Here is a 13,229-nt window from a genome sequence, read left to right on the forward strand (position 1 = left end):
ATGCCCTGTTCCACCCCCAGGCCCGTCCCTACCTCTCTCTGCCTCCTCTATGGAGCAGGGAGCACGCTACCGCTCGGCTCTACTTCGCTCCCCCTCCCCTTTGCCCGCAGGGAGAGAGGGGAGGAGGAGGGGCCGGAATGCACCACGTTGTGCGAAGAAAGGGGGGAGGAGGGAAGCTTGGCTGCCGCAGGACCAAGCTTCTGCCTCCTGCCCCCGCAGGGGAGAGCGGTGGGCAGGGGGCTGAGTGGAGCAGGGGGCGGGACCCCCCGCACTGTTCTCCCCTGCAGGGGCAGGAGGCAGAAGCTTGGTCCTGCGGCAGCCAAGCTTCCCTCCTCCCCCTTTTTCCCCCAGCTTGGTGCATTCCAGCCCCTCCTCCTCTCAGTGGGCAGCAGCGTGCCACTCAAAATCGGCTCACCTGCCCTGTTTGGCACACATGCCGTAGGTTGCCGACCCCTGGTCTAGGAGCACAGAGCGGGTGGAATCTCTCTAACTCCACCAGGGATGTGGATTCAACAGGACTATAGAAATGAAATTCACCCATTTTCGTCCTGCACCTTTATTCTGGGCAAAGGCCACAGCGCTACCAGAGATGGCTGGCAACGTTCCCCTTCAGCTGGTGTGAAGCTGGCTTTTCCCCAAATCAGCCCAGTGCCTTCCTCCTCATCCCGTGCTAAGCCAGTTGTGATCCCTAAGCGGAAGGAGCAGGGGACCGAAGGGAGTTCTCAGGAGTTTCTCTCAAGACATCTTCCCCACCCTGAGGATGCAGCTTGGTTCTGGTTCTCCCTAGAGGAACGCAGTGTTAACCTCAGAAGGGTGCTTACATGGGGATGGGGAAACACCTCCAATCCAATCGCCTGGGGAAAGAGGGATTCTCATCGCATAGCCCATCTAGTCCAGTCCTGATTATTCTCTTGGTTTAAAATCTACCAATGTCTTTGTAGTTTTTGATGGTGCCTGCAAAACTCCACCCCCACCCCATTTTCTCTTTCAACCCCCCATCCCCCACCCTCAATACCACTCTTCCCTACACCCCTGAAGATAAACCACCAACAACTTCCCATACTGTCTTGTACTGCTGAGAGGGCAATACCCCATGGGACAAAAGGGTTGTGATCTGCCCCATTGCTTGCACATCCACCCACCCCCTACACTTGCACGCCTGCATGCTTGCTCTGACCTCTCCCTCCCTCACACACTCCTCCCCCATCTCCAACTCTCCCTTCCACACACACAGACACACACGTATCCGCTCCAACACTGTAGGTGCCACCTTCTCTCCCCGCCCGCCAGAACCGCTTGAGCCTCTCCACCTCTTAGGCCTTTGCTTCCTGCGCTGGTGCCCTTGTCACCCCCCCCCCCTGCCCACCAAAAGACTGAGCTGGATTCTTGCCCAAAGCTGCTGCTCACTCCCAGGTTGCCAGGGGAGCTTTTGCCGAGACAGGGACAGACTTGGGAATACACAGTTTGGGTCTGGTGGACAATTCAGAAGGAGGGAGGAGCAGTTAAGGATTTTTTTCTTCTTAAAAAAAACCACCAATAAATAAAAACAAATGGCCCAGAAGGCTGGAGCGTGGCCAAGGGCCACCTGTTGTGCTGGGACACACCTGTCTGTTTTGTGCCGCGGCCTCCCACCGGCAGAGGGAAGGGGGCAGAGGGGAGGGGCACAGGAAGGGGCGCCAGTGTAGCTCAGTAGTTCTGTGTTTGGTACCCCTGCGTCTCAGCGTCAAAAGCGTCTACCGGAGGGGGCTGCTGGTACGTCCCCACCATGTCTGTGGCATCGTCCTCGTTCGTGTAGGGGGCGTAAGGCAGGCCGGAGTCCTGGCTTGGGTCCGTGTAGTCCTGGGAGAAGAGGGCCGAGTCGGCACCAATCCGGTAGCGCTGGTACGCCAGAAACGCCTGGCCCACCTTTAAGGGAGGACAAGGGGAGAAGGGAAGCAGAGAGAGAACAAGGCAAGAGAAAGGGAAGGAAACACGCCAAGGAGGAGAGACAAACAAAAGCCGAGTTAGTAGTGGTTAAGGATTAGTGCACAAGGCATGACTGGAAATCACTGGTTAAACACACCCAAGTGCAAGAAGAGTTAGTGTGCCCCATGGAGAGTGTGAGCCCAGGACAAGAGAGCGAATGCGTGAGTGTGCCACCCGCTGCTTGCACTTGCTTTGCCCAGGCCCACAGCAGTCGCTGAGGTATGCTGGGTCCATCCTGCCCAGCGACGGGGTTCAAACTGTGCAGGCATAGACGGCCTGCAGATATACATGTATAACGTCCCCTCCCAGCCAGGTGATCTGCTTCACATCCACCTCAGAGGTCTTGCTCCTTTGGGCTGGATCTGTGACCCATTTCGGCTTAGACCCCATTGGGGCTCCAGACTGATCCGCCGGAGGGAGGAGATGGACGTGAGGCAGTGGCTGTTCCCATTAACCCTTTCACTGCCAGTCATCCACTGAGCGACCCACTATGCTGCCAAGAAAAAAAATCACAGGCCTTGCTGGGGATGGGAGGAGAGGAGAGGGGAAGCAGATGCCTTCCCTCTGGGAGAGCGGTTAGAGTAGGTCCAGCCTTGTTCCTGCTCCCTGCCTGTGACATTGCTTTTGGAATGCTATTTGGTGTGACAAGGTCATTGGGGCTGGGGCTTATTGAGGGTCAGGGACCAGAGGACTGCATTCCCGCAGCGTCCCAGACATGTTTGAATGGTCCAGCCACCCAGGGACCATCCCAGCGTAGTGAGTGAAAGGGGCAGAGGAGTGAGAGGAAGTGGAGATGGGAAGTAGGGATTGTGGTGAGGGGAGCCCTGCCTGGCTAAAATATTAAGACTGAGCAGATTCCAATAGAAAGGGATACAGGTGTTATTCAGCGTTAGTCAGGTGTGGGAAAGTGGAGGAGGAGAGGTGGGTCACTTCCTTCCAACTCCCCAAAGGACAACTAACGTCCCATCCCAGTTCCAAGGCACATCGCTTCTCTCTCTCCCCACCATGTCAGCTGCACCGACATGGCAACGTGCATCTGTATTCTCAGCCCCATCCCCCACCCCGATCCTGGGAGTTGGAATCATCTGCACTCCGACCACCTCCTCCCCTATGCACACCCCTTCCCCGCCAAGGCCCTGGAGGAATGGCGCTAAGCGCCCCCCTGGGGAATGGCCCTAGGGCAGCGGTGCGGGGGAGCTAGGGAAGAGAGTGTTGTATTCTTCCTGAAAGCTAATGTGTCTGAATCTCCGGAAAGCCAGAAATGTCAGGAGGCCCTGTGAGGAGAGAGGGGGAGGGGACAAGGAGAAGAATCAATGAGGGAGACAACCAAACAAAGTCACGCGACTGAAATAAAAACCCCAAGAGACACCATTAGACTCCCCTTCCTTCAGCCAAACAGGGAGAGGAGCTGGACCCACACCTTCCTCCTCAGGCCTTTCATCTCATGGCCCTCTCTTCCTGTGACTGAGGAACCCTGGTCCATGGGGAGAGCCCTGCAGTGCCACTCATTGGGTACCTCTGCACTGGAGCTGGAGGCATCATTTCCAGCTCCAGTGGATGTACAGGTGCTAGCTTTGATTGAGCTTGTGTGCTAAAAATAGCCATGTAGCAGTCATGGTGCTGGCAGTGGGATGGACCAGCTCTCTGAGTATGACCCTGCCCTGGATCCTAGGTACTTACTCAGGTGGCTAGCCCATCCTACCATGGCAACACTTCTATTTTTAACACCCTAGCTTGATCAAAACTAGCATGGGTATGTCTGCCTGAGCTGGAAACTACACCTCCCACTCCAGTGCGGACACACCCAGACAAAGTTTGGGAGAATGTGGCAGGTGTTGCTCTCCTTTGCCGCATCTCTCAGGGGGTGAAGATGCTGCCTCCACAGCTCTTCCAGCCCCTGATTTCCCACCTCCACTGACAGCCCCATCTGCACTAGAACTACAGAGAAACATCGAGTGAAAAGAGCAGATTCTGGTTGAGTGGGATGGCAGCTATGCCACTGGCATGATCTTATCATCTGCGTACCACACATTTTCATTCCTAGGAGTGTGTTGGCTGCTATTTTGTGCGGGTGGGGAGGGGGGGTGACAGTATCTTGCAAAAGACAGACACACTGTGCTCTCTTGTGCAGACTTTACTTATGTTCTTTCTTGTTTTGTTCCATCTCTTTATTTGAAATAAAAGACTAAAAGTACAAGGAGGCTGTTTGTGTATGGAAAAAACCCAATAGGTTACATTGAAATGGAGCCCCAAAATCTGGACAAGTAGAGAAACTCCCTGATGCGGGTTGGGGGATAAAAAGGGAAGGGAAAGGAAGCTCTGGGAAGGGTCCAAACAAATTCTACCATTTTCTTCCTACCAAATGAATAAATGAACTAGGGATGCCAGCAGGGGGGCAAACCAAATACAGAAAGGGGGAAGACCATATGCTGTGCTACAGGATGTTAACAACCATCCCCTCCCCCAACACAGCTGCTGAAGCCCCTCCTGATGTCAGTAATGCTAGCAGCACATCCTGGAAAGAGAAGCAGATTCTTTGTATGGTACTTATACAGTCCCCATTGCTACAGTATCTCACAACACCTCGGTGAGGTAGGGCAGGGCTATTATCTCCACTTTACAGACGGGGAGCTGAGGCACAGGGAGGTTAAGTGGCTTTCCCGAAGTCACACAGAAAATCTGTGGCAGAACAAGGACTTGAACCCAGCTCTCCTGAGTCCTAGGCTAATGCCCTACCCATTTCTTCCTCCATTTCTTCTACTGGTCCTCTCCCAGAAGCCACTTCAGCTTCTGTTCCATTGGAAATGCAGAAGGAGTCAGCTCTAGCCAGGGGACCTTCCATCTACAGACGGCTGGGCTAACCCTAAGTGGGGTGGAAACCACTATGCAGGGGAGCCCTGATCCAAGGGACCTAATCAGGGTCTCGGCTGCTTTACTCACCCAGGTGAAAATGGAGAAGAAAGAGAAGGTGATGGCTGCTCGGGCTGCATCTGCCCCCTCATTCAGCGGGTTGTTCTCATGCTTTGAAACTTGCCACTGGTTGGCCAGGAAGCAGAAGCCAACAAACCAGAGGAATGCCCAAAAGGCTGGGAAAGGACAGCATTAAAACAAGATAGAGAGAGAGGGGTAGGGTATGGGTAAACAGTAAATACATTAAGTTTCTCCAGCAATTTCTATCCTGCAAGACCCCCAAGTGTTTTACAGAGTAGGCCAAATTCTGATTGTGCAGTCCCACTAAACTCAGCGGAGAGGCATGGCTGTAATTGAGGGCAGAGCAGTCACTCGGGGGTGTGCAGCTGCAGAGAATACATTTAAGGTATGGTGTGGTACCAAGGTTTTATCAGAATGAGCTTGGAGGGTCACATGATTCATGTGAGTGAGTTCTGCAGGGCCTCCCAAATGAGGCCCTGCAGCCCTTCTGGACCAGTTACGCTACACAATATGGTCCTGGAAGGACAAGTGAAGAGCAGATTCTCCAGAACAAGCGGCAAAGGAATTGTAGGCAGCCAGACTGAAATTACACAGTGATTGGAATTTAGACAGGACACCAGGGCTAATGCTTTTACACTTATAAAAAGTGCCATGGGATCTATAATACAGCTATATGATGACAGACAGGCCCTCCGTTTTACATCTCTTCCAAAAGATGGGCCATACACACTGGTAATACACAGAATAACAGTGCTCCTGCTCAAGGGACTGGAGAATGAGTAAAGAGAGCAAGAGAGCAGCAGCATTTTGATGGAAGAAAACCCCTGGATCACAGCTCCCCTGGGGAGGGATGATAAATGAGCAGGATCAGAGTTCTAAGGGGAGAAAGGAGTGTGGATGATCCAGATCGGAGCATCAGGGCATGGGAAAGGGGCTGGCCTGGAGTTCCTGGAGGGAACAGAAATTGATGCATTTACCCCCTTTCTGAGGTACGACCAGATACCTTGGGAGAACCAGGTACGATGTTTGTTCTGCTGTACTGCACTCAGTTTCTCTAACACACTCCCTTCCGCTTCTCTGCATCTCACTGTTATTTATAAAGCACTATCGCTGTGCCCTGGCTAGACAATGCCCAACGTTTGCTAAACAAGCAAAAAGACCCCTGAAGGGCTTGCACACTTAAAGGCCAAAAGAGGTACAGGAGAGTGAACAGACATTGGGCCTGATCCTCTTTGTGCAACCGTTTTCCAGTGGTGTCAGTGGAGATACTCCTGATGTGAGCTGATGGGAGTTCAGAATCAGGTCTGCAGAACGGGGGGGTGGATGTCATGTTGGGAAGGCTTTGCAGAACAAGTGATTGTGTATTTTATTTTAAAGGCAAGAGGGAACTGTCTCGGTGCACATTCTTGGGACGCTGTTCCGGGTGTCTTGGGGCTGTGAAAGAAGGGATGAAGTTGGGAGGGAATGAGCCAGACAAAGGGAATAGTGAGGAGCGAAATGTCAGCATGAAGGAGAGCGCGTGTGGGGACGTCGGAGGAGACAAGGACAGATGAATGAGGGAGTAGAGGACAGGAAAACTTTGAAAGAGAGATGAGGGAACTTGCTGCAGAAGATGATGAGACATGGTATGAAAGAAAACAACTTTCCCTGTGACACCCACTACTCATTGAAGCCTCCAGCTGAAGTACCAGGCACACAGGTGCTGCTCTGCAGCTCCAACAAACTAGGGACCATGGGAAGCAGAATGTAAGTTAGAACAGCCCTGGGTGCCAGGAGCTGGGCAGGGGCCTGCAATGCCTCAGAACATGCACAGTACAAAAGTGACTTAAAGGGAATTTATAGTCAGACTATTTAAAATTCTGTGGGTTTTTTTGGGGGGATGGGGTGGGTTCTCATTTGATTCAAACGCCCGGCATTGGAAAGAAAAACCTCAGTTACAAGATGTGTCACCCTCTACTCCTTCAAATGAGGGCCTAGAAAGATCCTACCCCAGTTTTCTGGTCTTCCAAGAAGACCTCTACCAAAAACCAGGGAAAATGAGACTTGATATTTCTAAAGGAAAAAATAAGGGCAAAAAGGCATCCTTTCAGGCTGTTTTAATGCAGCATACAGAATTAAAATAAAGGGGCATAATGTTTCTTTCCTTTGCAGGTCATTTTTAAGGCTTGCCATTTTTAATCACAGGAATGCAATTTGTACATATGCTCACATCTCCCACATTGTGTGAGGAATGCTTGAGCTGCCTGTGGTGTCATTATCCCATCATCAAATCATAAGGCAGCAGCAGAGGCCAGAGAGAGGTCAAAGAGAGACAGGGCAAAGAGGAAGAGGATGAGAGGAGGGTGGGGGAAAAAGATGATGAGTTAAGAGGAAGGAGAGGATAGGGGACAAGAAGAGGAAGGAGAAGGAAAGAAGAGAGGGAGAGGAGAAGAGGAAAAAAAGAGGAGTGGGCGTAAGAAGGGGGCAGAGGAAAAGAGGACAAGGTGAGGGGGGACAAGGAAGGAGACCAGTCAAAGAGCTCCTGTTCCAGGGATATCTGGCCAGCTGGCTTATGAAATAAGACAGGCTCCTTCCCTCAGCTCAACTCCCTGAGGAAAGGGGTTCTATGCCAACCAGCCAGGAAGCTCACCAGAGACGCCGATGTCCGAGAGCACTGCCTTCTTGCGGTCCTTGACACTGCTGATCTGTGGGAAATAGACATCCAGAGCCAGGTAGAGAAGGCAGCTGAGGAAGGCGAGGACGCCCACGGTGATGCCATAGTTGCAGGCGTTATGGTTGCGGTTGAAGATACAATGCTCCTCCACCTCACTGGGGCTGTTCAGGTAACCTTCATTCACAATGGAGCCGAAGACAACAATGGAGAACACCTGAGGAGACAGAGGCAGGAGGAAGGTGAGGACCATGCCTGCCTCCAGACCACCAGGTGACTAGTGCAGTGGAGAAGAGGTCTCCCAAGACTAGCTGGTCCTCATACTCCTTCTCTGTCTGAGCTGCGAGCCTGTCTTGTTAGCTTGTTTGGACTACATCTGAAAAAAACTGAGTCACTTAGAACCATAACTGATTTTGGAGGATTTTGGAGGGGGGTTCTCAACAAAACGAAAAACTGAAAATGGGTCAAATGCAATTTTGAACATCAATATGAAACAATATTTGGAAACAAAGTGTCAATTCCAAACCAAATGGTTCATTTTGACATTTCCAAAATTTTTGTTTTCAGGGTTTTTTTGTTTAAAACTATTTGCGGAATTGGACATGAACTCAAATAGTTTGGTGCCCCCCAAAATGCACTTTTCTGTGAATTTACTAATTGCTAAAAAAGTTTTTGCCCAGCTCTAGTTTGGGCAATAGTCAAGGGGAAGTTTACCTGAAAAATGTTACTTTATTTCTAAGAATTGCCTCATAATAGGATATTCTAAACTTATAGTTTTATTTTATTATTATTTTTACAAATTGAAGCTAAATTGAAATAGGTAAATCTCCATCTGAAATCAGAGTGCCCACACACAGCCTAGTGCCAGATTAAGGAAAAGGGTGAACTAGGACTGGTTTCATTTCTTCGGTTTTAGTTCTTGGGTAGGTAATCTCTGAGGGTTGGTCTACACTAAAAAGTTATATTGGCATAGCTACAACTCTCACGGGTGGAAAAATCCACACCCCTGAGCAACGTAGTTAAGCCGACCTAAGTCCCCATGCAGACAGCACTAGGTTGATAGAAAAATTCTCCCATCAACCTAGCTACTGCCTCTCAGGGAGGATTTACTACAGATGGCAGTGTCTTCACTGAACCATTACAGCGGTGGAGTTGCAGCATTGTAAGTGTAGACAAGCCCTAAATCCTCGCAATCCCATACTCTATAGGCAGCCCTTCACCCTCCCACTCCATCCTCCACCCACCAGCTCTCTCCAGATGGCTTTCCCTTCTATTCATTGTTCCCTCCCCTCCTCCGTTTATTCACTTATTTTATCTGTTCAACTTCTCCTCCGTTTCTCTCTTCCCCATTCACCCTCCCATTATCCACTACTCTGCATTCTCTACTTATCTGTTCTCCTAACAATCCTTCTATCCACACCTCCTTATCTTTTCTATCCATCTACTCTGTTCACTACATCCTTCCCTCTATCCAACACATAACACTAGCCATCTGTCTACTAATATTCTCATTCTATCCATTCAGCCACTGACTGATTCACTCTTTCCTTAGCTATGGATTTCGCAGACATTTTTGGATTGGAGCACCGTGGCCCATGGATAATCACATAGCACATGCAATACATTCACTTCTGGTACTCCCAAAATCACAGCCCAGCCTGCTCCATGCGTATCAGATCACTAACCCAGCAGCATTCTGCCCATGTGCTCCTTTCATTTGTCCTCCCTTCTCTCCATCAACCCAGAAAAGGTAAGTGAATAGGTGACTGAATGGACTGTCTAACCCAGTGTGGCCATTCTTATGTAAGCTGATGATCACTTTCCTCTCACTTTTTACACACCAGTGTAAAAAATAAAAAGAGTAACTTCAGTGGGTTTCCTGTGGTATAAAGGATCAGGTCCTCTGTGCCTGTAGTGCAAGACGGGCGTAAATCTGGTTTAGAGGAGTCAATTTACATCCACACAGAGGGTGAATCAAAACCGAGATTCTGCAATCAGTAGTGACCCATACAGTGTGCAACTCACTAACTGATAGGTCAGAATTCAGGTGGCTTGTTTCTTGGTGCGGTAGCAACAGGTGTATCCATGTGAACAGTGTCCCCCATCCCCCATTAGTGCAGGGAATGGAGGAGGCACACAACTGTCCCAGTGTACATATCCCACTGAGGTGCCAGCTCACAGGCTGGAGCAGAATACACAGGGCTGCAAGAGCACATGAAAGACCCAATTCTGCTCTCATTTACAGCAGTCTGTCCTCACTGGCTCTAGTTTTCAAGTGAAAACCTGACTCACTGAAGGCAGTTTTACTCCCACTTTATATGACAACGGTGCTGTTTAAATGATAAGCATTCAGAAGGGGAAAGCAGTGATTCCCTTTGCCCTTGCACTGGTATATGCGGGGACAGAATGTGGTTGAATGAAGGCAGTGTATGACGGAAATCAAATAGGGAAATGTAGAGGGAAAGCACACAAGGCTGGCACTCTCACAAAACAAGCTCACAGCCACCCACAGACATAACAGTGCCTGTGGCACTGATGGATCCATTTTAGATTAGTAGCCAGGGGAAGCTGTCAAATTGATTGCCTGTTCCCATAAGGCCCAAGCTATATTAAAATTAAACAGCTGAACTGTCCAGTCAGGGATCTTGTTCCTGACCTATAAACTGACATGGACTTGTAACCAAGTGGGTAAACCCAATTGTGGGGTTTGAAAAGACCGACACCTACCAAAGCCCTAAGTTGGAGAGGGGTGCTCCCTAGTAAGCTTTTAGCACAAGTGTAAGTCATTTGATTGTTTTTAGATGTTTTCTCTGTAAAGCGTTTACCCTAAGAAGAAAAGCAGTTTGCTGTGTGAAGGCTGGTTGGTAACTGCTGTACCCTGTTCTAGCCCCTGGAGAAAGGTTACCCACAGGGGCTGGATGGGACCCTGTCAAACCTGCTGAGGAAACCATGGTGAGGAGCAGAGCGACTGTGAAACCCCTGGTCTGGAGGGAGAGAGCTAGGGGCCTCTGACTGAGAGAGGTGACGCTGGGAGCCGGAAAGCTTAAGAGGGTGCCCTCGAGGAAGCCCAGGTGGTAGGTCACAGGTGCAGTTAACCCTGAAACTGCGAGAGGCACCAGTAAAAACCTTGAAAGAGAGAGAGAGAGCTAGAATCATTCCCCACTCCCATGACTAAAACTGAGAGCAAAGAGATGTGACTATCAAGTTTCAGACAGTGAGCAAAGATAGCCAGGGGCCCGACTAACAGGAATCATTCAACTAAAACACCACCCATTCCCTTGTGTCACTTACAGGGTATAAGCACCATTTGAATTTTTGCTATCGCAATGGACCAAGAAATTTGAGACGCTGTAGTGCCAGGGTGGGAATAAATTACTGGTCAATTATTTCCAATCTGATACATAATCAGCCATCAGCAGGGTTGGAATTTGAGATCCAAGCACGGGCATCTGCTCCTTGACTGGAGTACCTGACAGCACTAGTAGGTTGTCATCTGCTACGTGGACCAGGTCCAGCACTAGAGGGAGATTAGATGCGCACTCTACCAGTGCATTTCACAAATGTTTGCTGACAGCAGAGGAATGGTGAGACTCAGGAAATCTATGGTTCCATTCCAAGTTCTGTAGTGGAGTGTGCTCTAGTGGGCACAGACCCTTCTGCCCCATTCCCCCCAGACCTGACCCCTTTTGCCCATATCCCCTCCAGCCTGTCCCTATATCAGCACTGTCTCTCTCTCTACCTTAGCCCAGGCATCTTGTCTCTTCTTAGTCTCTCTTCTTTCCTGGTCCCAGGCCAGGTCATCTTGCCCAGCCAGTCCCGGTCTCTTCCCCACAGCTCCTTATCTACTCTCAGTCCTCCCCTTCCCAACACATAAGCTCCCAGTCTCTCACCCATCTGCCTGCCCATGTTCCCCACCAGCTCCTACTCCCAGTCTCCTTGCCCAGCCAGTCTTAGTTTCCCCCTCACCTCTTGTCTCCATCTTCCAGTCCCAGTCTCCTATGAAGCTCCTTTTCCTAACCTATTCCTTCCATTGACCCCACCCCACAAGACAAGGCTCTTGCGGCTCTGTACTCCATTCAGGCTCCTTCTCCCTCCTCGTTGCCTGGGCACCAGCAGGGGTCGCATTCAGAGCACAGGAGCCAATCTCCCTGCTCTCCCTTCCTGTACCCAATGCCACTGTGAGCTGTAGCAGCCAAGAGAAGCAACTGCAGGGAAAGTCCTGCTCAGTGCCTCCAGCCTTGGACTGGCGCATGTTCAGTGCAAATGGAATCTTCACAGAATGTAGCTGCCAAACTCCAACAAGCCTCTACTGAGTTCAGTGGTTTATAATTTGGGCAGATGGCAAAAGACACACCCTTAACAGCACGACGACCCCCTGCTGAATTTCAAATCCCTGCTCCACAGCATGGAGTCTCTCTAGCGTCACAACAAAACAGAAGAATATTTTTTCATACAGAAAAAATATATATATTTTTCCTTAACCTTGTTCTTGGAAACAGATGAGGCCTGAGGCAGATGCCCAGAATGGAAATTTTCAGCCCAAACACAGTTAAAGTTTGGGAAAGTTATAAGCAGCTAAAAACGGTCTCTTACAATGGGAAGTGTCAAGCAAGCTTAACTAACGATGGTGCTAACAGCTCTGCCTATAATTAGGGCCCTACCTATTTCACGGCTATGAAAAACTCGTCATAGACCATGAAATCTGGTCTCCCCCTGTGAAATCTGGTCTTTTGTGTGCTTTTACCCTGTACTATACAGATTTCACAGGGGAAACCAGCGTTTCTCAAATTGGGGGTCCTGACCCAAAAGGGAGTTGTAGGGGGGGTCACAAAGTTATTTTAGGAGGGTCATGTATTGCCACCCTTACTTCTGCACTGCCTTCAGAACTGGGCGGCCGGAGAGCAGCGGCTGTTGGCCGGGTGCCCAGCTCTGAAGGCAGCGCCCCACTAGCAGCAGCGCAGGAATAAGGGTGGCAACACCATACCAGGCCATCCCTACTTCTGTGCTGCTGCCTTCAGAGCTGGGCAGCCAGAGAGTGGCGGCTGCTGACTGAGGGCCCAGCTCTGTAGGCAGCAGTGCAAAAGTAAGGGTAGCAATACCGCAACCCGCCCCCTACAATAACCTTGCAAACCCCCCTCCCAACTCCTTCTTGGGTCAGGACCCCTACAATTACAACACTGTGAAATTTCAGGTTTAAATAGCTGAAATCATGAAATTTACCATTTTTAAAATCCTATTACTATGAAATTGACCAAAATGGACATGAATTTGGTAGGGCCCTACTTATAATCATTTTCAATAATTGTTACAACTCCTACCCTGATGGAAAGCTGGCAAACTTCTCAATGTGATATAAAAGCAAGAGGATGCAACCAGAGGTGACGCTGGCATCCAAGTTGCCTGACCGCCTTGTACTAGGTGATGAAATGTGTATGCCCTATTTGCCACATAATCAGACAAGAGAAATTTAGAAGACCAGCAATGCCATCCAGGTAGGCATAAACTAGAGCTCATCTTGGTTTTAGAGCTGGAGATGGGTATAATTTATATTCCCCATTATGATCAGATGATTGCTTCCTTTAGGCAGCTTTTGGGGACTTATTTTCACTCCTGGACCTATTGCAATACCCCTCACAGAGACTAAGGATTGCTGTGGAGTTCCATGACTCACTAATGGACTACA

At 49.9% G+C, this 13,229-nt stretch overlaps 1 protein-coding gene across 6 annotated transcripts in view; it reads right to left on the bottom strand.

Moving 5' to 3' along the window:
- LOC117880237 (TGF-beta-activated kinase 1 and MAP3K7-binding protein 1) overlaps positions 1–13,229 on the bottom strand; it is a 52,775-nt gene that overhangs the window by 24,776 nt on the left and 14,770 nt on the right. For 4 of the 6 annotated variants that reach the window (XR_004646500.1, XR_004646501.1, XM_034776208.1 and 1 more), the window contains exons 2-3: positions 7,526–7,763; positions 4,906–5,051 (exon numbers count right to left, since the gene is read on the bottom strand). Coding sequence is in view for 4 of the 6 variants with exons in the window: in XM_034776208.1 (XP_034632099.1) it covers positions 4,906–5,051; positions 7,526–7,763 (384 nt within the window). In the remaining 2 variants the exon portion in view is untranslated. Of the gene's footprint in view, positions 1–351; positions 3,240–4,905; positions 5,052–7,525; positions 7,764–13,229 lie in introns of those variants that run through there. The other 2 variants (XM_034776247.1, XM_034776256.1) reach the window with 2 other exon arrangements.

Source organism: Trachemys scripta, chromosome 1 (genome assembly GCF_013100865.1).
Source record: "Trachemys scripta elegans isolate TJP31775 chromosome 1, CAS_Tse_1.0, whole genome shotgun sequence".
Taxonomy (NCBI): Eukaryota; Metazoa; Chordata; order Testudines; family Emydidae; genus Trachemys; species Trachemys scripta.